Raw genomic sequence first — 25,558 nt, 5'->3', positions numbered from 1 at the left:
ACATTGCTGGCTGATCAACAATGGCTGTAACTGGGGCAAATTCCCACTGCAGACAAAACTTTAGAACAGGGGTTCTCAAAATGGGGGTCAGGACCCATCAGGGGTCGCAAGCTGTCAGCCTCCACCCTAAACCCCGCTTTGCCTCCAGCATTTATAATGGTGATAAATATATAAACAAGTGTTTTCAATTTAGGGAGTGGGGGGTCAGGTCACACTCAGAGGCTTGCTATGTGAAAGGGGTCACCAGTACAACAGTTTGAGAACCATTACTTTAGAAGGACAGAATAACAATGCCTTCAATTGTTCGTTATCACTCCAAACCACGCAGGATGTCAGCTGGCTCCAAACAGAGTCCATCCAACCCTCCTTAGGGCTTGGCTACATTTGCAAGTTAGCGTGCATTAAAGCAGCCCCGGGTGCCCTAGCTCACTACCTGTCCACACTGACAAGTCACGTAGAGCGCTCTGACTCTGTGGCTAGAGCGCTCCTGGTACTCCACCTCAGTGAGAAGATTAACACTTGGTGCGTCTTGGCTGAAACGCCCAGGCATCAGTGTGAACAAGGTGTCGCATTACTGCGCTCTGATCAGCCACCGGAAACATCCCATAATCCCCTTAAGTCAAGTGGCCACTCATCATTGTTTTGGAATCGCTACAGGAATGCCCTTTGAAAGCTCCGTTTCTGACAGCCTTATCTGTTCTGACAGCTTATCTGCTCTGAGACAAAGCAAACGATTACTGTGGAATGCTGTGTGTGTGAGAGAGAGAGAAACGGGTAGGGGGGAGGAGGGGGTCTGCTGTTGTCTGAACTTACAATACAGCATGCCAACATGCTCTCAGCCCCCCAAAAACCCACTCTCCCCCCCCCACATACACAAAACACACTCCCTGTCACACTCCACCCCCCACCCCTATTTGAAAAGCACATTGCAGCCACTTGCATGCTGGGATAGCTACCACAATGCACTGCTCTCTGTGGCCGTTGCAAGAACAGCTAACGTGGCCATGCCAGTGCACTTGAAGCTGTTAGTGTGGACAAACTGCAGTGCTTTCCCTACTGTGCTCTATGAAGGCTGGTTTAACTCAAAGCGCTCTACACTTGCAAGTGTAGCCATGCCCTTAGACAGGATAGTAGCTGTGAAGTAGGGAAAGCAGGAAGATTATCTAGGCTTCAAAGGACCATGGATCAGAGAAAATTACTTGAGGATCAGGGATGTGAAGCAGCACAATACTTACCCAACTCTGAAAACATCAGCCAGCTTTAGGAATGCAGAATTAATGAGAATCGGGAATGGATATTTCTGAAAGAGTCTGGGAAAACGGACAACAGCTTCACATTGCTCCCCAAGTTTTCCAGACCTGAGGCCTATGTGAAAAACAACAATTATTTTCTAGCAGTATAGCTATGGTTTTCCCTGACGGAAGACCGAAAAACTCAAGATTATCTAGAGTGGAAATAAGATGGAGCATGACAAATCTAATATAGGAGGTAAAATGGGCTATTTACCCTCTCAAGTAAAACTTAAGGGCAAAGTTAATGTAACTGAAAGGTAACAAATCTGCAACTAATAAAAAAGACACACTCCACACACAGGCACAATGTAATTAACCCACAGAACTCATTGCCACAAGATACCATTGAGGCAGAAAGCTTAGCTGGATATTTTAGAAAGGATTAGACATTTATATGAATAATGAGAACATCTATACAGTTGGCCCTGACCCTGAAAACACCCAAACACACATTTAACTTTACTCACATGAGTAGTCCCATTGAAGACTATAGGACTACTCACAGGAGCAAAGTGACACACATGCTTAAGTGTGTAAGATTAGGGTCTTGGATAGGATAAAATTTACATACATTAAAATATGTAAAGTCAGGGTAATTTTGATTTTTCTGAAAGTGTAAAGGAAGTTAAACATTCTTTCTGCAGAGAATATTTAAAACTGACGTTTTTGATACTTTTATGCAGTGTCTAATGTCTCTTTTGGTCCCTATCAATTGAAAACTGAGTCATCATCAGTCTTCCATCATTAACTAGTGAGCAGGATAACTTTCAAACAAAATACAAATATACTCATGATTAGCACTACTGAGTCATTAACTGAACTACTTTTTGTTTCCTTTTTGGTACTACAGAAGTCACTTAAGGAATGCACTTGACAAATATTACTGAGGTATTAGATACACAGAATAAGGGCAACAAAGCAAGCACAGAGCACAATCTTGCGAATTCCAGACCCTGGCATTCTGTCAGCTCTCCTACAGACTTCAATCCACATTCACTTTAGTTAACAGTTATTATTAAACATAAAAAGAAAAGGAGTACTTGTGGCACCTTAGAGACTAACCAATTTATTTGAGCATAAGCTTTCGTGAGCTACAGCTCACTTAATCGGATGCATGTATATTGCAGTAGCATGAGAAGGCTACAACTAGTTTGGGTCATGTAGTACTTGACAAGCTCTTCACATTAATTATTTTTTCCCAAAAACAAATAATTCTATCCAGTCCATAGCTTAGAAGTGCTCTTGGATTCCTCACCAACACTAAGCTCTCATATCAGCATCCAAGTTCACCACTTTCTATCATTTCCAGTTGGTTAGAAGATCTGTCACATCCTGGCAAAGATAACCTGGCCTCAGTTATTAATGCCTTCATCAACTCTTAGTTGGACTACAGCAATGCAACATAGATAGACGTGATACATTCAGTGCTTAGGAAACTCCAATTGGTACAGAATGCTGCAGAACGTTTTGTCAGCAACAGTGGCTACCACAAACAAATCAGACCTGTCTTCCACTCCCTACACAGGTACTCAATGGCCTAGACCAGAGATAGTCAATAGGTGGATCATGTGCCAAATCGACACCGCGAGACACTTTTGAAGAGACTGCAAAATCTTTTATTTACTTATTATTGTTGGTTTTTTTATATTATTTTCTCTGGAGTCTGGACCTTGACCAAGAAAGTTATACCTTTATGAAAAATATATTGATTACCCCTGATCTAGACCTAAATATCTAAGGGTAGGTCTCCACTCCAGAATTACTTTGATATATCTATGTCACTCAGTAAACAATTCACACTCTGGAACCACTTAGTTATGCCAACCTCAGTGCCAATGTATACAGGGGTATGCTGGTGGGAGGGTTTTCCCACCAATATAGCTACTGCCTCTTGCAGTGGTGGATTAACGATGAGAAGGTGAGGGCTCTCCCCTCACTTTCGAGCATCTGATGCAGTGTTTTTAGTGTAGACCTGCCCTGTGAGATCTGCCAAAGCTCTAGGATGAAGACTGTGATTAACAACTTCTCTTCCCTGGCACAATAAGGGTAAAGCTAATCTGTACAGGAATCACAGAATCATAGAATATCAGGGTTGGAAGGGACCTCAGGAGGTCATCTAGTCCAACCCCCTGCTCAAAAAGCAAGACCAATCCCCAATTTTTGCCCCAGATCCCTAAATGGCCCCGTCAAGGATTGAACTCCCAACCCTGGGTTTACCAGGCCAATGCTCAAACCACTGAGCAATCCTTTTCCGCAGTTTGCTCAAGGGCCGGCCCAACAAGACTGTGCAATGAACTTTCACAGGAGCTAAGGTCCACCACAAGCCACCTTCTGTTGTCAGTCCAAGGCACGTTTCTCTGACCCTGCCGTCACTAACATGACCATACAGCTACACACATCTGATTAAAATGAAGTCCCACCCAGGAGCCTCTCTGGCACACGGGCCGGGGACGAGAGAACGCGCAGGGGGCAGAGGCTAGCCGGCCAGTGGGACGCACGGCTGGAAGGCGCTCGGATGTTGCGGGGGGCAGGGGCGGGAAGAGCAGGAGAACCCACCCGGGCCAGACTTCCCGCCGCTGCCCAGAGGGCTCGGTCACACCCGGGGAGCGGCAAGAGGCGGTGGGGGTTGTAAACGCCCCGGCCGGGCGCCGTCTGGGCGCTCTATGCTGGGGCGGCACAAAGGACCCGATCGCAACACGAACAGTACCAGGGGAAGGAGCCGCTCAGCCCGGCCGCTGGCTGCAGGGCACCGGCTCCGCGAAGGAGGGGCCGCAGCCGGACCGAGGGAGGGGGCACAGGGCGGCGTGTCTCTGCGGCCGGCCTCGTCCTCCCCTGGGCTGGCCCAGAGCGGGGCCCGGGAGAGACACCCCGCGCGGCCCAGCCCCTCGATGAGGCGGGGCGGCCACTACGTGCCGGCGCATGCGCGCTGCGCTGCCACAGCAGGGCGGTGGGCGGCTTCTCCCTACCTTTGTCCAGCTCCATGAGGGCGGAGTTGGCGTCCAGCTCTTGCTCGCCGTAGCCCGCGTCCGCCAGGAAGGACTTAGCGCCGGAGGCCATAGCGCTCCCCGCTCCCGGTACTAGCTCACAGCACGATTCGTAAACTCAGTGCGCAGCTACCAGCGCCCCTAACCGTCTCCTGCGGCTGCGCATGCGCGATTCGCCACACCACCGACGGGTTTACAGCGTGCGCACGCACTGTCACGTTCCCGCCACCGCGTTTGGGGACGCATGCGCTGTCACCAGCTGCACACCGCACGTGCGGACCCAGCGAGCCTCATACTCCCGCCACTGGGTCTCTCGCACATGCGCAGCGCGCTCCGATAGGTGCCCCTGTGCAGTGACGTGCCACTACCCACCGCCTTCACCGTAGCGCCGGCAGCATCTACCATGGGCAGAGTGGAAATAGGTGTGGTCTCGTGGCCCCGCCCCGGAGCCACCGCCCAATGGGAGGTAGCGGGTGTGGCCTGTAGCCCCGTCCCCGTCGTTCTGTCCAATGGGGAGCGGGAATGGAGTTTGGCGAATTGGCGGGTAGTTCGGGTGGCGGGAGTGGATGGTCGGTGCTGTGTTCGTTCGTGTCCCCGCCGCTGCTTGTGTAACGGGTCATGCTCTGCCGCTCGCTCCTCCACCGGGCCCAGGCCGGGCCGCAGCGTGAGTAACGGACCGCGATCCACGGGCCCGACCCTCCGCTCCCCGGGATCCGGATCCCTGTCTCCCGCTGCGTGAGCCCGCAGCTCCTGGGATTCCCCACCCGCTCCGCCGGACACCGCCTGCCCGGCTTCGGCCCCGACGCCGGGGGGTGGGTGCCAGGGCCGCGGGGAGGGAAGGCAGGTGCCTGTTCTCTCCGCGGCGAGCGGGACCGATGCACGGGGTGTGTGTCCCTTGCAGTGCCGCCCCTGGTGCTCTGTCCTTGCTTGGACAGCCCCACTGCTGGGGCGCCCCCTCTCTGGAGAGATCACCCCATGGGTGGCTCTGTCCAGCCCGGGGAGGGGCTCGCAGCTACCTGTGATGATGGGTTTCAGAGTAACAGCCGTGTTAGTCTGTATTCGCAAAAAGAAAAGGAGGACTTGTGGCACCTTAGAGACTAACCAATTTATTTGAGCATGAGCTTTCGTGAGCTACAGCTCTGGCGCATCTCGATAAGACGTTTCTAACGCGGGGGGTGTAGCGAATGGTATAGCAAATGCCGCCCCGCACAGGTCGTGGATTCTTCTGTTTAGTGTTCAAATTATGACGAGTACTTCGGCTCCATGACCAAGTGCAGAACCCCATCAACGTGGATGAGTCCACAAAATGTGGACAAGACCTCTGACCCAAGGAAGTGGGTGGGTTTCATTTCAGCCACTCAAAATCCTGATTCATATCAATCTTTTTCTTATTTTTAGGTCTGTCCTTGCAATATCCCCTACAACACCTCTTGGATTGCTATCAGTGTAGTCAGCAAGATGACCACCTTTCTTATGGAGAGATGGGAATGCCAGTTCCACCTTTTGGTTGCACCTTTTCTACAGGTAAGTGTTCTTTTCTGCAATCAAAATACTATGCTAGAGCCAAAGCTGTGCATATGGACAGATATTGTAACCATTTATTTTGAATATTAAGTTTCATAAAGAGTTCCTTATTTTATATCAAGGACAAAGTAGATGACAGTTAATGACACATCTATTAGAGCAACCAATAAGGTGAACTGAGTAACACTATGATTTACTTTGGTATACTAGAGCTATGCAGCACAATGGACTGTGGGAAGAATCATGGGATTTCTATGCATTTTAATAAAGTGTGCTCAGTTAAAGAATTTAAATGCATTTACACACTTCAACAGCTTTTGATTTCAGCCTTGTCTAAGGCAAAGTATGTCTCATTAATGTGGAGCTAAGATGTTTGCAGGTTTAAAATTAGGCCAGTTGGTCTTGGTTCATAAGTAACTAGAACCTGGAACAGAGTGAGTAGTAGTAAATAGAAACTGGTGAGGAGGAAGATGTGCTACTAAAATCCCATATGTATCCCTTCTTACTAAATAAAAAACCTTTTAAGTCTTTCTGTGAGTGTAGCATAGGTGAAAGTTGCTGGCTTATTTGACAGCTCTGGATACTGAAATCCCTATCTGCTGGTATAGCACTGACATTAGGTGTGCAAGTTTTTCCACACTGCTCCTTCTGCCCCAGTCTCAATCCTGGCCTGGAGGGACCACCAAAGGGTGTAGAGGATAGTTCATTTTTTATATTTATTCAACACTGTGAATAAGGTGACAGTCAGTAGTAAGAGTGGTTGGGTGCTGGCTTTGGTGATGAGCATACCTGTCCATGAGAAATGAACTAAGTCAACTAATTTTCCATGGACCATTGGGCAGCTATCAGATGGCCCTGGCTCTTGACCACTACACATTTGGGTTGGATTTGTACCATCATCCTTGAGAGGAGACTTTGGCAGCTCATTACTAGTTCCCTGAGCAATCCAGTCCCCCTTATATGCTACTTTCCAAATCCAGAGGTCATGCTAAAAACCTCACAGCATCAAATAATGATAGGATATCTGTTTCCTCTGCGCTTCGGAATTTGTTATTCTGTCTGCACTATCAAACCATTTTGCGTAAAAGTAATATTTCCACTAACAGATTTATTCAAGGAACAAATATATTAAAGAACCCAAATTACTGTGACATTGAGTTAACTGATCAAATCCAAGACCTTACTGTGAATCTAGGGAAGAAACTCTTTCTAAAACATTTGACTCATAAAAGTTAAGGAGAAATTAAAGGCTCACTTTGCATTTAGAATCTGTAAAATTATGGGATAAAATAAGTCAATAGAATCCTAGAAATGTAGGGCAGAAAGGGACCGTTAGAGGTCAACTCCAGCCCCCTGCACTGATGTAGGACCAAATAAACCTAGATCACCCTAATAAGTGTTTGCCCAACCTGTTCTGGGCAATGACTGGGATCCCAAAACGTGCCTTGAAAGCCTATTTGAGAATTTAACTACCTTATCATTAGAAAGTTTTTCCTACAATTTAACCCAGGGGTTCTCACCATTTTCCTTTCTAAGGCCCCCTTCAACATGCTATAAAAACTCCAAGGCCCAGCGTGGCAGGGGGTGAGCCCTTGGACATAGGCATAGTTTGACTTCTATTTGTGGGGGCAGGCGCTGCGGCGGCTTGGGCCAGCTCCGCATAAGGGTACATGGTGGCAGCGTCACCTCCACCCCCTGACTCACCTCAGTAGACCACCCAGCCTGTCTGAGTTGTGTGTGATGGGAGTTCAGCTCAAAAAGTTTGAAAACCTCTCAGGATACAGAGGTAGTTAGGGACTGTGTGCAGGTATGGGGGTAGCTAGGGGCTGTGTGTGGTCAGGGGAGTAGCTTAGGGTGCAGGAAGGGGGTAGCTAGGGGCTGTGCACCAGGAGGGCTCCCCTGTGGTCACTGCTCGCCAAGGGCTCTGCCAGCCACAGATCCGGGTCCCCCTGCCTAGGTGGCTCTTACTGGCTGCATGAGCTGAGGAGCAGCTGCAACCCCAGGCACCAGCAACGGGAGACGGAATGCCGCGGCTGCCCACTCCATGGCACCAGCCAGAGCAGCAGCAGCCAGGCTCCGGCTTCCCGCCTCTGACCTGACCAAGGGGCAGGGAGAGGAGGAAGTGGGGGTGTGTGGAGCTGTCCTTGGGACTGCTCCGCTCTGGCACTGTGGGGAGGGGAAGCAACCAGTGCTTGGGGCTTCAGCCCCATGACTCCTGGCTCCAGCCCCACGGTGGAGGGCGCCAGGGCTTCTGGCTTCAGCCCCACGGCAGGGGAGTTCTGGGTTCCAGCCATGGGGTCCCACAGCCCCCCAGAAAGGGCTCAAGGCCACCCAGGGGCTACAGACCCTCGATTGAGAACTGCTGATGTAACCTAAATCCCCCTTGCTGCAGATTAAGCCCATTACTTCTTGTCCTAGCTTCACTGGATATGGAAAACAATTGGTCATCATCCTCTTTATAACACTCCTTAACATATTTGAAGACTTTTATCAAGTCCCCCTTCAGTCTTCTTTTCTCAAGTCAAAACATGCCCAGTTTTTTTAACCTTTCTTCATAAGTCAAGTTTGTTTAATCTTTTATTATTTTTGTTGCTGTCCTCTGGATTCTTTTCAGTTTATCTACATCTTTCCTAAAGTGTGTCGCCCAGAACTGGACACAGCACTCCTGCTGAGGCTTCTCCATTACCAAGTAGAGCAGAACAATTATATCCCATGTCTTACATACAACACTCCTCTTAATACCCCCCAGAATATTAGCCTTTTTTGCAACTACATCACATTGTTTACTGATACTCAATTTGTGGTCCACTACAACCCCCAGATCCTTCGCAGCAGTACTACCATCTAGCCAGTTATTCCTCATTTTGTTGACTTTTTTTGCATTTGATTTTTTCCTTCCTAAGTGTAGTACTTTGCACTTGTCTTTATTGAATTTCATCTTACTGATATCAGACCAGTTCTCTAATTTGTCCATTCTGATATTCTTTATAAACTACTGAGGCAGCAGGGGACTAGTAATTAGGGATATCTGAGTTCTAATTGTAGCTCTGCCACCATCTCACTGTAACATTTGGCAAGTCATGTAAGCTTTCTGTTTTCCCTTTGGTAAAGTGGGCTATTCATATTCTGTTATAGAGCATTAATGTTTATATAGTGCTTTGAAGATGTAAATTGCTATGTAAGTGCTAATTACTTTTTCCAAAGTTGTGCAATTGCTGTATATTCTATTTAAGTAATTTGTTTGCAGTTCTCTTTTGGGAGGGAAACATTGAGGTAGCTATTTAATATACAAAAAACATAACTTCCAATCATTTGTCTTTCAGCTTCAGATCTGCAGCATGTACTTGCAGTTGCAAATGAAGAAGGCTTTGTTAGACTTTATGATACTGAAACCCAAAACAGTGGCAAGCAGATCTTTAGAGGTAAATGTAACTCAGAGCAAGATCTGAACTTGATGTAAAAAATGGGCATGATTTGTTAGAAGCAAAAAGCGCTTTTGCTGTGTTGACTAATACTTAAATATGGGCAGTACTTGCATTCCTTCTTTGTAATTTCATGGCTTCTGTTTTTAAAGCAGTAGTGTGAACATGTCCCCAGTATTGGTCTTCTAAACAAATTGTCCTATGTTGCTTTTAGCACCCGTGAAAAGCTGTTGTTGACAAGCCACAAAATGTAGTCATTTGAATGTTGGATTAAAAAAATGTTCATAGTTCTCTACAAGTGAATGTCACGCTTCAATGCGTTTCCAAGATGCCTACTTTTTGCATGGTCTGAACTAATCTTAGCCTTTGTTTTTCCTTCAGAGTGGCTGGCTCACTCAAATGCGGTCTTCGACCTTGCCTGGGTGCCTGGGGAACACAGGATTGTAAGATGACTTGTGCTCTCTGACTTTATTTTTAGTGCTCTGGTGAACGATGCAAAGAATGTCTAAATCTTTTCATTTCTTCCCCTCAAGGTTACAGCTTCAGGAGACCAGACAGCCAAAGTCTGGGATGTGAGGGCTGGTGAGCTGCTTGGCATATGTAAAGGTCATCAGTGCAGCCTCAAGTCAGTTGCTTTCTCTAAATTTGAGAAAGGTAAATGTTCATGTTTCTCTCCCCATTTTTTTTTTTAAAGTAAATCTTAGTACTGATGAGATCTCTGGAGGCCAAAGCCCACTGTTTGTAGCACAGGCAGTGCCCGAGTAGGCTTCCTCACACTGCCCTTCCAATGTGGCTCAACTGTGTCCAGTAGAGACCTTCTCTGGGGTGAAAGGCTGGTTAAGTTTCCAGGACCACTCAGTTTTAGTGGTCTCTGGGCTGAAGTTGTCAACAAGGGTGTCTGTGCTATGTAGTTATACGTAAGGAACTGTAGCAAGGGTGGCCAAACCACAGTTTATGAGCAGCACGTGGCTTTTTTACAGTTAAAGTGCGGCTCGTGGTGCCTCCATCGCGCTTCCCCCTGCTTCTCTGTCCACCAGACTGGGGGGTGGGGTGGAGCTAGGGGCTTCTGCCCTTTGGCAAGGTGGTGGGGCTAGGGGCTTCTGCTCTGAGGGGAGGGGGGTCTCGGGGTTTCAGCCCTCCAGGGAGCACCTGCCAGGGCTTGGGGCTTCAGGCGGTGCCTCCTGCAGGGCTGAAGCCCTGAAACCGGCAGGCGAGCTTGGCTCTTGAACTTCTGAAGATTGTCCTATGCAGCTCAGAGGATCAGTAAGTTTGGCCACCCCTGAACTATAATAATATTAGCTACTCCTGCATGGGACACCAGAAAGCTATTTAATGCTGGTAACTTCTTGTGATCACTAACCTGAGCCAAATTTAAGCTATTAAAGTTGGAGGTTCCCTGAGTCATTCAATTCTCCTTGAACATTCATATGCTACTATCTTCAGTTGTTGCCTGTGGGTCAGTTGTAATAAGGAAAAACCCACCAATCTCCTTTGCCAAACAGTACCAAGCAGCAGGCTGCCTTTCCTCAGATTCTAAATCTACCACCTTAGCAGTGAGCCTGCAGCCTTGAGATGTGGTTGCCAGGTTTAGGGCTAGGACAGGCAGATGACGCAGGGCATTGTCACAGAGATGGTGCCACCCTGGCTTCAGTTAATCTTCTAAAATGAACACTTGTAACTTTTTGAAGCTAATAAATATGTTTCCCTCAGCTGTCTTCTGTACTGGAGGCAGAGATGGAAACGTCATGCTCTGGGACACCAGGTGCAACAAAAAAGGTAGGTGAGCTTTCAGAAGTGTGTAATGGGGCTGGTGGTGTGTATTGGAGCTTATTCTTTGGGGTTGATGCAGTTTATTGCAATACAGGCAAAGCCCCTTAAACAGGACATGAATTATTTGGGGGAAAAGCTGCTTTAGTGGGAGAAAGCCAAGGATCTGATTTTTCTGTATTTAATGGGTATTACCACTTTCATGGCACTCTCAGATTTACCTAAGTCTCTGTATTGATATGTTTTGTGGGCCATAATTACAGAAATGTAGGGCTTGAAAGGGACCTTGAGAGGTCATCAAGTCCCACCCCTAAGATGAGGTTGGACCAAATAAGCCTTATCCCTGACAGGTGTTTATCCAGCAATTCTTAAAAACCTCCAGTGAGTGGGATTCCACAACCTCTCTTGGAAGCCTGTTTGATAGTGTAACTACCCTTATTGTTAGAAAGTTTTTCCTACTATCTAACCTAAAGCCCCCTTGTTTCAGATTAAGCCCATTACTTCTTGTCCTGCCTTCACTTGACCCCCCATTTTGTAGTTGTGTATTTGATTTTTTTTTTCTTTCCTAAGTGCAGTACTTTGTACTTCTCTTTATTGAATTTCATCTTGATGATTTCAGACCAATTCTCCAATTTTTCAAGGTTATTTTGAATTCTAATCCTGTCCTCCAAAGTGTTTGCAACCTCTCCCTGCTTAGTGTCTTTCAACCAGTTGTACACCCACCTTTATGGTAATTACATCTAGGTCACGTTTCCCTACTTTGCTTATGAGAATGTCATGTGGGACTGTGTCAAAAACCTTACTAATATGAAATCGCTTGTCTTGCTTCCCCCCATCCATGTCAGAAACCATGAAACCATATCAGAGAGGAAAATAAGATTGATTTGGCCTGATTTGTTCTTACACAAATCTGTGCTAGTTATTCTCGATAACTCTGGGGCAAAAATTGGGGATTGGTCCTGCTTCAAGCAGGGGGTTGGACTAGATGACCTCCTGAGGTTCCTTCCAACCCTAACCTTCTATGATTCTATGAACCCTGTTATCCTCTAGGTGATTACAAATAGATGGTTTAATAATTGGTCTGTTGTTCACAGTTAGAGTTGCTACAAATTGTTCTCAGCTGCTGATCAGTGCTTTTGCTGTCCAGACTCTCAAGAGGCCCATCTGGAGGAAACAGCTCTTGGTGCATGCTGTTCTCCACTCTTCCACTGTGCCTTTGCTCTTGCCAATCAGTTGGGGACTTCAACTCACCGGATCAGGCAGGGGAAAAAAAAATTATTAGAGAAATGTCCAAGACCAACCAGAAAGGAGAGTGTGTGAGGGTTAGGGCTGTGAGCTCATAGATGGCCTAACTGCTGTGATTTCAGTGAATACTATCAAAAGAGGAAAGATCTGATCCAAGAACTAGCTGCCCGAGATTTTACTTTACAGTTGTCTGACTCTCATGCAAGAAATGATGCCATAACATTGGTTTTAAACCTGTTCAGCATTGACACATGGGCAAGGCACCCTCACTAAGCTGCACCATATGTGACAGAACTCAGGTTAGTTGTAGACCAGTCAGATGGCTTTGTAAGGTGCTCAGACACCACGATGATAGGTGCAGGAGTGATGAATGAACAAAAAACTGAGTCTCCTCAATGAAATTTATCAGCTTCATTGTACTTGGAACCAGACTGGAGAAAGCACTACAAACGTACTGTGGGAGAAATCCTGCACTGGACTAGATGATCATATGTATTTCCCTTCACAATGTAGCTAACATTAATGAAGTGCTATGTAAGTGCTAACTTTTAGAAACTTGACACACACTGTATTTAATAAACCTCATGACTGCATGTTGTTAAATCAACAGGATTTAAATGTATTAAACTGATACTTCAGTGAAATTAATTGTAGAACTCACTGTCCTAAAGGGCTAACCATGGTTTGCACTTCACTTAATCAGGAAGAATTTAACCTATTGAAGAGTCCTGACTGAATGGCAGCTATTGCAATATATGCTCATGTTCTTTATTTCCTGCTTCTATTCAGTGTTTAAAATAACTGAAAATGCTTGTTTGCAGAGTATATGAATGAAACTAAAGGTCACTCTCAGTCAATTCCTAGAATGTATTTCCACTCTGTGTCTATTTTTATTAAAACTGTGGCTGTAAATGGGAGCTAATCTAGCAGTAATAAGTGAAGCTTCCTGGAACTGTCTTTCAGATGGATTTTACAGGCAGGTGAATCAAATTGGAGGAGCCCACAACATAGTAGACAAGCAGATACTCTCCAAACCCAAGAAGAAAAAGCAGAATCTCAGAGGACTTGCCCCTTCAGTGGTAAGAATTTGGAAGGTGAAAGAAATCTAGGACTCTACTTCCCAAGATAGCATTTTGTGTTGTGGTAGCTTTGCAAACTAATGAACAAGAGAGCATCTCGACTGGGGAGAGCTATCTAGTTTGAATGGGATAGAAATGCTGATAAGCTTATCTTCTTCAAAGCCTGATCTCTATTGTTGTTTTATAACCAGACACTGTGATCAATTTGGCTCACCTGTGTTGGAAATTAAATATGAGATCCAGTTATCCTTGAGCAAATCATATGTCCTTTCTTCCCCGGGTATGTGCTTGTGTTTTTACTTTGGAGGGATCAGTGCCCAGCATTACTCCATTCCTAGGCTTCTAAGATTTTTCAGGAAGCTATTGACAGTCGTGCTTTTATATTTATAACTCATGGGAGTAAGAGTTGTGCCTGTTTCATCCACTAAATGCAATGGTGCGAGAGCTCTACTACGTCTAATCTGCGAGGAGTGTTTTCAAATCTGAGCCCAATCCCATTGACCTCTGTGGGAATTCTATTTGCAGAGGGGCTTGAACCCAGTGTCCTAAATTGCAACTAGCACTCCTGGGCCTCCTGCCTATGGTGACTAACTTGCTGGGCAACAAAAACTTTGTGACCGTGGTGGAATCCAAGGACTGAGCCACTACTAAAGCAGGACTCTGGCTGGTTAACAGTTTGGCAGAACTCAGAATGAATCTGTCTGGGAGGAAGAGTGAACTGATTTCCCAAACATTCATGCTGGCCTTGAACTTTGCAGAGAATCTCTACTGACTGTGACAGAAAACAAATAGCTTTCTTTTCCTTTTAGGATTTCCAGCAGAGTGTGACAGTGGTGCTGCTTCAAGATGAACACACACTTATCTCTGCAGGAGCTGTCGATGGGTAAGGAGAGAGAGAATGGATGTTTTTCTGAGCTAATCTGAATTTTCCTCTCAGTGTCACAGGCAGAAACTGAACAGAAATTGTAGGGGTCCCAGTAGATTTTACATATTGCTTGAATCGCAGTAAATTGCTGGTGAACATCTCAAGTGTTACTGACTGTCCATCTAACAAAATCTAGAGTAGACAATAAGAGCCATGAATGGTTCTAACAGGAGGCAAGCTCACGCTCTGGTATTCTGGCACATGGGCAGATGAGATGCCTTGTTTAACTGCCTAGGGAAATTCACTCTACTTGCCAATTAGAAAGGTCTCTAACCATATTAATTTTACGTCTAAATGCAACTTGATAGCATCACTTTTAAGGAAGCAATGCACTATAATAGCAATTTTTCATCTGTAGAGTTTAAAATTCTTCACAAAGGTGGGCAGGCATTTCCCCCATGTTACAGGTAGGGAAACCGAGGCAAAGAGCAGCTTGGTGGCTTTCCCAAAATCACTTAGGGTATGTCTACACTGCAATTAAACACCTGTGGCTGGCCCATGCCAGCTAACTTGGGCGCAGGCTGTGAGAGTGTAAAATTGTGGTGTAGATGGCTCAGGCTGGAGGGTCCCAAAGCGCAGGCTCCTGTCTGAGCCTGAACATTTACACAACAATTTTATAGCCCCGTGAGCCTGAGCCAGCTGATGTGGGCCAGCCACAGGTGTCTAATTGCAGTGTAGACAAACCCTAGGAGGCCTTCCGATCCAGACCAGTGCTGAATCTGCTGGATTGCATTATGACTTCTGAATGTGTTTCTTACGCCTCCTTACTGGGGTTTTAATTAGTAGGGCAAGCCATGAATTTTTTAAAAAAACTTGGCTTGGAAAGAGCACTCCTGTAAAGGTATGTTAAAATTATGGTCCTTATGTGACTAATCTCCTTAAAAGCCTGGTGTCCTAAAACGGGTTGTGATGGTGAACCCAAGGTATCGCTGCCTTTCATGACAAGTGATTGAGTTTTCTTTTAAGCTTCATAACCAAGTACTAGATGGATGCTGTTTTAATTGTTCTAGCACCTCCATTTTTGTTTAGGGAAAGCTGTCAGACTACTGAGTGGAAATCTTATTCTTCAGCTAATGAGCTGCGCGGGATAAAAAAATTGTTGAGTTACAGAGGGTGCATTTTTGGGGCGCCAGGTCTGTTGGTATATCTTGGAGTGCCAATAAACTGTCCTTCTGGTTAATGTGGAGATCACCTTCTCAGGCTCTGATCCTGCAACCACCTCCATGTGGCCAGATCCCTGAACACAAGCCGAGTGCTACTGAAGTCAACAGGGCTGGGGCCCACCTGCATGGAGCTCATTGCTGGGTGAGGGCCTTCATGACAGAGGCTTGCTCCTGGAGAGCAAGGAAGAAGCTTGAAGAGCTTTTTCAGTATGACTGTCAAAATATCAGTGCATCCTCTTTATTTTAGTTTTCATCTGAGAAAATTAACTTAGTTTGTTATTTCATTGGGTCAAATTACATCTCAGTTCTCTCTGAAACCTAATTCTTGGACTGAAAAACTTCCATGCTTTAGCCTTAAATATATTCTGTTGGTTGCAAAAATAGAACATTCTGGAAGGTGAAAAGCAGTCAGTGACTCCACTGCCTAGCCCAGCAATCTCAGTTGTCATTCTCTCAGCAGGCTTTTGCTCTGGTTTGCTTCAGTCATGCTGCATTTCTAGATTCACTGGGTACAAGCGGTGGGGAGCCATCCTCTGATTGCTGTAGAATGCTTTTATCAGCTCTGTGTAGCAGGTGTAGAAGCTGAAGATGCTTGTATCTTGAATTTCAGTGTAATCAAAGTATGGGACCTGCGCAAGAACTACACCATGTATCGGCAGGATCCGGTGCCGTTCAAGTCATTCTGCTACCCTGGGATCAGCACTCGCAAACTGGGTAAGCAACTGAATGATGTTACTCCTCAAAGTTGCAGGTTGATCTGAAAAATGATGTGAAAGAAGATGACTTGGAGGGGGCTCATGTCTTGTGTCAGTGATTTCCAGATCTGACTGGCCTGTTTTAGTAGGGCTTTTTTTTTTTTCAAACAGCCAGCACCAGAAAGTCAAGCTTTTTCTCCTGCTTCTGTATCACCAAACCAGTAATAATAACTCCTGTGGGCCTTTCCAATGGGGTTGCACAAAAGCAACTGGGTGGAGAACATGGCCCTGCAATCTGAACTTAGCTAACTTGGTGATGATGAATGAGCTAAAACCAAATTCAGCTCCTTCTTTCTTTGCTGTGTGAGCTCTGTAAACACAGTAAAACTTCTATTGGTCAGAAAAGTAAGCAGCTCTAATTCTGAATACACATAGGGAGCAGATCTACTGAGTAAGAAGTTGCTATTTTTACATGGTAGCTTTCTTCACTAGAACCGCACTTTAAGGCCCAGCTTATTATAAACAATCTTTATTTTGTTTCTGTTGCTCTGCACTTACGCTGATTAAAATCCTTGTATCCTAACTCCACAAGAATAGCATACTGGATCGGATCAGTGCTCCATCTAGTTCAGTATCTTGTCTCTGACAGTATGGGTCCAGTACCAGCTGCTTCCAGAAAAGATGAAAGAAATCCTGCAGCAGGTGTGCACACAGGGAACGCTTTCCCTCCCCTGGAACCCTAACTAATCAGTTAGAGGTTGGCTTATGCCCTGCAGCATGAAGTTTTATGTTCCTTCCAAAACTCTTGGTGGTTATTTATTTAATCTTTTACTGTTTATATATCTGGATGTTCTTGTTACCCATGTAAATCCAATTTTACAAATGCCAGTGAGATTGCTGCTTTTGAAAGTCCAGTTTATATAAGTGAGATGGATGGTTTCTAAACTTCTCCTTAAAGTCTTGGGAGAGTTCAGGGGTGAGAACATCCCAGTAACGTCACATGTAATAGAGATGCCCAGAATTGTGCCCAGAAGCCTTCTGTTTGTTTTCTTGGAATTACTGGTTATGCAGACCTTCGTTTTCTGTCTCCAGGATATTCTAGTCTGGTTTTGGACTCCACTGGTACCAGTCTGTTTGCTAACTGCACAGATGACAATATTTACATGTTCAGTATGACAAGTTTAAAGACCACTCCAGGTAAGAATGATACCCATGGAAACAGCTGCCAAATGGATAGACTGACACTGTAAAATGCAGCTTCTAAGCTTCAGCCACAAGTTAGGCACCTCCTAAAATCTGGGGTCAGGATGGCTCAGGGCATTGTTAAAGGAGTACAGACCTCTTCTTGCAAATCTAGTTCAAGTTGGGTCCAGGTCAGTAATGAAAGTAAAGTTGATGCAAACGGATGATGATTTGGTGGCCTGTATGAAATTAGTTTGGTCTCAGCCTGGATATCCACACCACACAAACCACCATTACAACTGGCACTAACTGGAACCCTTTGTTAGCAGTTTTGGTAGAGAGTGCAAGGATGTGCAAAGTTTATTCTGTCTTTTAACCCTTGAAGACTGAAGTGCCATTTGTCTATCTACCAGGCACAATGTGGATAGTAGCAATGCAAGCTTTCCCCATCACTTGTGCCCTGTTTTGGAGGGACTGCCTGAAGGAACGAGAAGCCTACTTATTCCTTTGTATCTTCTGAGACTGCCCACAAAGAGCATCTGTTACAATATCTGTTCTTGTGATGTGCTCAGATCCGTTGTGATGGAGTTGGGATAAAAATTAGGAACTGAACTAGGGCCACTAGCTCACTCAGGCCATGTCTACACTTACTGGAGATCAACGCTGCTGTAATCGATGCAGTGGGGGTTGATTTAGCAGGTCTGGTGAAGTCCCGCTAAATTGACGGTAGAGTGCTCTCTGGTCGACTCTGGTACTCCACCAGAATGAGAAGAGTAAGGTAAGTCGATGGGACGCGAGAGTGTCTCCCGTCAATGCAGCGTAGTGTAGACACCAGAATAAGTTGACTGAAGCTACCTCGGCTCCAGTTACATTATTCATGTAGCTGGAGTAGTGTAACTTAGGTCAATTTACAGCGGTAGTGTAGACAAGGCCTCAGAGACCACAGCTACCAGATTAGGAATGTTTAGCTTCTGGTCATTACCCCTGTAAAGCACACTTTAACCAGTGAACTCAGGGTTGAAATGTCCCACGCTCTAGTGCCATCTCTGAACTCTAAAGTTTCATTAAGACTTAATGTATGAGGACAAGAAATGTTATACCAATAAAATAAAAACCAGAAGGGTCTTATTAAAGGGGATAAGACAAAATGTCACATTTATTGTGAATACAAAAAGAATCATAGGCAGTCAGTTATAGCTATAACATTTCATTAAGTTTCACATTCATTCACACGTTCGTTCATACACACACACACACAGGTTCTGCAGCTGCTGTATAGTTCCCAGTCCTGAATGTAGCTTGAGTTCGTGGCTTGGATTCGTAGCTTGTGGCGGCTAACTGGCCAGGAAAGCCGGGCACAAGGAAGAGCTGGGTCTCTGTTGGACATGCACCGATGCCCTTTCATGTTGGCAGCAGAATGTTAACCTCTAAGTCTTCCATCTCACCCATCCTCTTTGTAGGCTTTAGTTTGAATCCAGAGTCAATAGGTCTTGCTGTGTCACCCTGCTTCTGGGTTCCATGTGATTGATCACCCGTCAATTGCAGACATGACTTTCAGCCTAGGACCTGGCTTTGATGTTTCTTCAATGTACTTTTGTTCTTTTCTTTTGAGGGTGGATTCCTCTTACTTTGTCAGGGCTGTTGTCTGCATCTTCAGCTGTTGGGTGTTTACACTTCATTTCATCAGGAAAGGCTGGGCCTGGAGGTTGATTCCATCATCTATACATACCTCATTCACATATCTAAACTAATAAGATTACAGCAGGGTTTTGCAAAAATAAAGGTTGCAGCAAGCTTTTGCAAAATGGAGTGAGCATTTTAAAATGGAGTTTGAGTTACAATAGAGACAAGTATAACGAATGGCAAACAGTGAGCAGAAGTTACAATGTTGAAACAGTGTAAGTTTCAGCGATTTAAGCAGCAATTGGATTGAAAGTGAAACTCAATTAGCCAGTTATTGGGGTACCTGGGTTTATGAATGAATGTAGTTTCATTCATAAAACTTTACTTATGAAGTTATATTAATAAAGTGAACAATTAAAAACAATTTCATTGATCAGTTCTACAGAAATGCATGTGGTCTGATGATAAATTGTCTCAAAAGATCTTAAGACATCACCATTCTGAGTTTTTATAACAGTCCCCAGAACACTCCTACACTATATGAGGTCTTCAGCAGGGATCCAGACTATCTTTTCAGATGGCTTTGGCTGTGCCTCTGTGACCTTTATGCTAACACAGTGATTAATGAATTGTGATGCACAGAGCTGCTTCTGTAAGAGACTGACAAATGCTTCACCGCAATAAGCAGTGACACTTCTTACTAGATGTAGCCCAGTCAATGGCATTGTTTTAGAGACTTTCCAGAGACTTTTCTTAGTCACTCTGCCAACAGAACTCAAAAGAACAAGGCCCCACTCTGTACCCTCTTCAGGAAGACAGCCCAGTGAGAATGCTTCCAGAACTGAGCAGTAGTGGCAGTTCTCAATATTACCAGATTAGCTGTTGATGTCAGATATGCTATTTCTCAGTTCTGGAAGCATTTTCACCAGGCTGCCCTCCTGAAGGAAATTCCCTTCCCTAGCTATTTAGGGAATACCTAAATCCTGCCTCTTCAACAGCACAACACAGGGGAAACATAAGAATGGCAAACCTGGCCACTCGGAGAAGAAAAATCACGCATCAGATTTCTGTGCTAATGAACGTACAGACTGCGGGGGGAGGGGGAGAGTGTTAACTAACCAGCAACAGCACCATCATGTTAATTTATCTTCAGCTTGTCTCCATACAACCATCCTTAGGTATAGTTTTGTTTAAATAGTAGTCATTTCTGTAGAGAGGGCATAAGATTGGGAGGCTGGGTGAGGAGGTGTCTAGAAGGATCTTTTATATTTTTTTTCCTACACTGGATCATTTTCGACCCCTGCACTATGAACAGAAAGTCTGAGTTCTAGTAATACTTGCTGTGCAGCCCTAGGCAAGTCATTCCATTTTTCTGTCTCCATTTCCCTGTATTTAAAATGGAGATGTTGACACTGATGACTATCCCCAAGGAAGATTAATTAGATAATGTCTATATAGAGCCTTGAACTTACCTATTCTATACAAAAACTAAATAATTTATAATTCCTGTATAAGGTTTATAAATAGAGCTGGGCAGATTTCTTCAGTTGAATAGTAAATTCCCAGACAAATGCAGTTTCAGGGAGACTATTCCTGAATTGGTGTAGAATTCAGCAAATAGTTTCGGCCACGTAAAAAATGAGGGGTGGGAAATGGGAAAAGTCAGCTCTTCCTTTAAAGATTTCATTTCAGAATGAACTGGTTCAAACTGACATTTTGTTTTGAAATAATGGTTCCAGTCAAGCTGAACAAAATTTGTTTGGTTTGTATGTTTTGGTAACAATCTGAAAAAAATCAGTTTTGGTGTGAAATTAAACACATTTTTGGGGCATTTTTCAGTTCAGCCACAAAATCAATTATGCACTCAGTGCTAGTCCTAGAGGGACAGGACAGTCTCCAGTCTGGCTTTTGAATTTAGTCAGTAGCTTCTATTAACTTGTATTCATTAGGAGGCAAATCTTGATTTCATATTATTGGTTGCAAAACATTTCACTTTTGTTTCAAAGAATTCTCAGCCCAACAGAATATGTCGATCCTATTCTGAGCCCTGCAGAGGGCAGCAGACTCTTGCAGATTCACTTCAATAATTAGAAAACCAGCAGGATCTGCTGTTGCTTTTCTTTTTGTAGCTCTGTCTGAATCAATTCTGTTCCCTTTTAATTTGGAGGAGGAAGTAGGGAAATGGCTCTTCAGTGGGATCTGTCCCTGTGGCCAGCATGCAAGCTCATGCCGCAGCCTGTCACTCTGTATACTGCATTGAACCAAAAGCTAGCAAGAGCCACAGGATCCAGCGAGGTGTGGTGACCTTTGTAAATGCAAGTTCATGAAATACTCCAAATACAAACAAATACCTTTCTATTTGTTTGTATTTGTAAGTGCTTTGGTCAATTAATTGAAAAGCTTGTTAGTTTCATGGTAACTAAACACCTGCTAAACTGCTACTCTAAGTTCTTACTGTATTGCTGTAAATCGGACACCACGACGTTCACAGTTCGCTTCCTAGCTCCGTATGCCAGTGTTGGCAGAGGGCCTCAGTCACACATCATGCTAAATTGGGTAACTTGCCCTTTCTACCTTGATAAGAAGCCCGTGTGCAGAGTGGCCGAGTGCTCTAGATCTGTGTGCTGCTCCCGTGTTGGCTGCTGGAACTTCCGGTTCTTGGCATACCAAGGATTGCAGCTATTCAGAGCAGTAGTTTCAAGGCTTAATAGTTCAGGCGAGGTGTTACTGAGACTTTAAAAATAGGCAAGTGACCGTTGTCTCTGAGCCAGCACATATTCTCCTTAAGAAATAAAGCACTGGCAGGAAGAAGGGGGAGGAGCAAATGCCTCCTCCACTGTTTCAGTAGAAGCCAGGTCTTTAGCTAACAACAATTACTGGGTTCCCCATTCTTTTGGGGGTGGTGCAGAGAGCTGCACTCGTGGCCCTGAGAATAGGAGACAAAGAGGCTGACTGAGGGGCCTGGGCTTGGCCCAGAGGAGGTCTTTGCCTGGAGCTGTCACACGGGAAGGAGAGGATTTAACAAAGCTATTAGATGACTGCACCACTGTGCTGTGGAGGGGTCAGTTTATAACAAAAGGGAATGGTGCCCTCTGCTAGCTAGTAGATGAAACTTCAGGCCCTAAAGCAAGGGAGTCTGTATAACCACTGCCTTTTGAGCTATGTGAACAGGCAGGAAAAGCCTGTAATGTCAGCCCTAGTTGTGTAACCAGGTGAACTCCAGAATTCTGTTCTGAGTTTATTTATTTTTATTACTTTTTTTTTGTCTCAGTGGCAGTCTTCAGTGGACACCAGAATTCCACCTTTTATGTCAAGTCCAGCACTAGCCCAGATGACCAGTTCCTGGTTAGTGGCTCAAGCGACCAGAGTGCCTACATCTGGAAGGTGAGACACTTGAAAGAAACCCAGACACAAAGCCCCAACCTGATGGCCCAGAACTGTTCCCTTTTCTCCTTTTGTTTGCTCTCCACATTCACATAGCGAATGGAGATGAGTGGGGAGGAGGGGTCCCATTTAAAGCAGCACAGGCTTAGTTTCTTGCATGTTGTGCCCAGAGTATACAGCTGTCAAACTTGAATGTAACTATTAATGTAAAACAGAGCTAACCGCCCGCCACCACTATGTCTCTCATCACTGCTGATTATTGCAAGTTGCTGATCTTAATCTGGCTTTAATGGGCATTAAAATCTTCTTTCTGTTTATTCAGCAGCTATGACAGGTAGAAGGTTCTTGGTTCATATTTAGCAGTGGTACACATTAGTGGAGTCTAACTGCTTAATTGTTTTAAGGGGCACTTTTGTTTTCCAGTTCATAAGCTCTTGCTTCAGACATAGCTTTTTCTCATGCTTAATTTGCAATAGTTAAAACCTTTGTATTATGGCAAGGGCTCAGCCAGAGCCTTCAGCAAAATTCTGAAATGTTGGCTGACAGCTGAGGAGCTTAGTCACTTGGCATCTCTAGCTGATGTGTAGGAAATGCAAATGTCATGTTAATAGCAGGGCCTTCAAAATGAGAGAAGTTCTGTTCCTCGCTGTGTCGTGTGGGGAGGGATTGTGGGGTTTCATCCACACAGGAACGTGGATAAGAGAGGCATTCTCAGACAAAGAGACAAATGGGTAGAATCTTTAGGTGACTGTTTGTGTAAGTTTTTTGTGTAACTCTTCAGATTATGCTGTTTAATGCTGCAATGAATTCTGGCTGGGATGTCTTTCAATACCATACTAGTGTTCCTGGGGTAAAGTTAGAAGCATATTGATTGTAAGAGCAGGAAATCAGTGAATTTGGAATCCTGCGTCTTAACTGGCCATGAGACTCTTTTTTTCTCAATCTTAGAATTGTTATTGCTGTCTCCATTTTACATTAGCACCATTGGCCTAAACGCAGCCACTCTCATGCAGGAAGCTCCTGCCGTCCCTGATCAATATTGCGCACACACACACACACCCCTACCTACCTCCCTCCCTCTCTGTATAGTTATAGTTCTCTTACTTGGATTTTCTTATCCTGGCAGCTGCCCTGTGGTGGTGGATTTCAATAGATAGGAACCTATGTAAGTACCAACCACAACTTAATCCACATTAGGATGAATCGTCACTTTCATCTCTAATATTGTGGTCCGTGTCCAAACCCTTTGCCAGCTCCCCTCCCCCAAGTAACCCTTTCATGGCACTGTGCAACCTCTACACTGTCTTCTGTTCCTCAGAGGCAAAATTCATCTCCTTACAGGGGATAAGAGAGAGCTATTTAAATGTGACCCGCCTGACCTATATCCAGTCAGCCAATTGGCTTCAAACACACTTGCACGAGCACTTCTGAATTCCTTGGTTTACTCATATTCACTACCAAATGATGTATTTGATGTGATGCTTTCACTCCTGCCCACGCCTAACTCAGTATGTACCTTCTAATATCAGGCGCTGGCAAAGTCAGTTGTTCTAAAATCGAATCTGACCTGCTTTCCCGGCCTGGTCTCTTTTCATGATGGGTTTGGAAATAAAAGCAAAGTTAGGAGTTCAGAGTATGTACAACTGCAGTCTTGGCTCAGGCTCGTAGCCATTTTGGGTCTGAGAGAAGCGTTCTTGTAAGGTTCGTGGCTGCTTATTTGGGAGTAGCAGCGCCACAGTGATGTGTTTGCTTTCATAGCAAAACTAATAGGTATCCACTTAGGCTTATCCACACCAGGCCCTTCAGTGGTTCATAACGTACCAGGCTTATCCAGCGAACAGGCTGTGTCATCTTGCATTGCACATTTTCAAGTCCATGTTTTTATAAAGGTTCCCTGGAAACTATGCTGGGAACAGCACAGGAATATTTAAGGGCTTCATAAAATTCAGAAAAAATGGATTTAAAATCCATCTGTTTATTTTTATAAAATTCCCAGTGCTGTAGCATGTGGATGCCAAACATTAATTAAAACAAATATATGAAGGATGGTCAGATGACCATTATTATGTTAACCCTGTGGCTACTTTATGTAGTGGTAGCATTCTCTACTCCGACAATCGAAAACTTATCACAAATTCTACCTACTCAGATTCCTTCCTGTGCCCTGAAGGCTGCCAGACTTTATTGATTTTGATGTAAACATACTACTGAGATGATCAGTGCTGTAGAAAATATATGACCAGCTGCTCTGAGAAGCATACAGGTGAGCTGCCAAAAGAGACAAAGGCTAGCCTCATATTTTCAAACTGGGAGGGTGTTCTGAGAAGAGGCACTGTCTGTGCAAATTCAGAGGTAGGTAAAAGGTAATTTAATGAGGACATTGTCCACCCAAGACATTTCCAGGAGACTCTTGATCAGGAGTGGGATGTTGTACCTAGGTCAGGAAATGCCATGGACAGAGGTTATTGCTGACCAGACAAGGAGCATCTTGTGGTTCCACGTTTCAGCATGTGACATCACTTGCATGTAGTAAGCACTTCAAGAAAAGTAACTGCTGGCCCAGTAATAAGTTGCATCTGTAAGAATCCTTGCATTCAGCTTAGCATTAAGGGTAGGGGTGGAAAGTATTTATTTTAAAATGGACATCTTACTTTGAACCACTAACTGACCAGGAACAGGAAGAAACTTCCTTTACAGCCAGGTGGTTCCATAACTGTACTTTTCTTTGAACCATATGGTACTGGCCACTGTCAGAGCAGACAGGATACCAGATTAGGAGGACCCTTGGTCTGACTTAGTGTCACGCTTCATATGTTCCTGTGCAGTTTGATGTGTACATAATATAAGACATATCCTGAATCCCAATAGATAGCTACTTGCCTATCTGTTTTTATACCTATATGTACATTTTGGCATCCTAATGACATAATAACATATGGGGAACAAAGCACCTGTGACGCTGATTTTACCAGAACCCAGAGGATAAAGCATCAGCAACCTAGTTTGTGCACTGTTCCTCCCTCCCCCCTCAGAACCATTCAGATACAAATGCCTTGATCCTCATCTCACTCACACTGGTGGAATTTATGTATAGCTTCATCAATGTCAGTTAAATTATATCAGTGTGAAAACAGTACAGAAGCAGAATCTGGCCAGGGAGAATAACTCTCTCCTTCTACCCTCTTGTCAGTAATCAAGGATTATTAAATGTCTTGCTACACGCAGTAAAAATCTATTAAATGTAAACTAAGGTGTTCTCTGTACTAAGAACTC

At 44.7% G+C, this 25,558-nt stretch overlaps 2 protein-coding genes across 8 annotated transcripts in view; one reads left to right on the top strand and one right to left on the bottom strand.

The window, feature by feature from the left end:
* Positions 1-4,517, bottom strand: part of INTS7 (integrator complex subunit 7) — a 69,024-nt gene extending 64,507 nt beyond the window's left edge. For 3 of the 5 annotated variants that reach the window (XR_012158241.1, XR_012158240.1, XM_073338956.1), the window contains exons 1-2: positions 4,259-4,513; positions 1,236-1,365 (exon numbers count right to left, since the gene is read on the bottom strand). Coding sequence is in view for 3 of the 5 variants with exons in the window: in XM_073338956.1 (XP_073195057.1) it covers positions 1,236-1,365; positions 4,259-4,349 (221 nt within the window). In the remaining 2 variants the exon portion in view is untranslated. Of the gene's footprint in view, positions 1-1,235; positions 1,366-4,258 lie in introns of all 5 variants that reach the window. The other 2 variants (XM_073338957.1, XM_073338958.1) reach the window with 2 other exon arrangements.
* A 146-nt stretch (positions 4,518-4,663) lies between these two features.
* DTL (denticleless E3 ubiquitin protein ligase homolog) overlaps positions 4,664-25,558 on the top strand; it is a 33,071-nt gene continuing 12,176 nt past the window's right edge. For 2 of the 3 annotated variants that reach the window (XM_073338961.1, XM_073338962.1), the window contains exons 1-11: positions 4,841-4,940; positions 5,675-5,800; positions 9,124-9,222; positions 9,604-9,665; positions 9,756-9,876; positions 10,933-10,998; positions 13,198-13,313; positions 14,123-14,196; positions 16,012-16,115; positions 17,189-17,293; positions 22,173-22,285. In XM_073338961.1, the coding sequence (XP_073195062.1) occupies positions 4,895-4,940; positions 5,675-5,800; positions 9,124-9,222; positions 9,604-9,665; positions 9,756-9,876; positions 10,933-10,998; positions 13,198-13,313; positions 14,123-14,196; positions 16,012-16,115; positions 17,189-17,293; positions 22,173-22,285 (1,032 nt within the window). In that variant the 5' untranslated portion in view covers positions 4,841-4,894. Of the gene's footprint in view, positions 4,699-4,840; positions 4,941-5,674; positions 5,801-9,123; positions 9,223-9,603; positions 9,666-9,755; positions 9,877-10,932; positions 10,999-13,197; positions 13,314-14,122; positions 14,197-16,011; positions 16,116-17,188; positions 17,294-22,172; positions 22,286-25,558 lie in introns of those variants that run through there. The other variant, XM_073338963.1, reaches the window with a different exon arrangement.

This window comes from Lepidochelys kempii, chromosome 3, assembly GCF_965140265.1.
Source record: "Lepidochelys kempii isolate rLepKem1 chromosome 3, rLepKem1.hap2, whole genome shotgun sequence".
In the NCBI taxonomy this organism is placed as follows: Eukaryota; Metazoa; Chordata; order Testudines; family Cheloniidae; genus Lepidochelys; species Lepidochelys kempii.
This window is presented reverse-complemented; position numbering and strand designations above follow the sequence as displayed.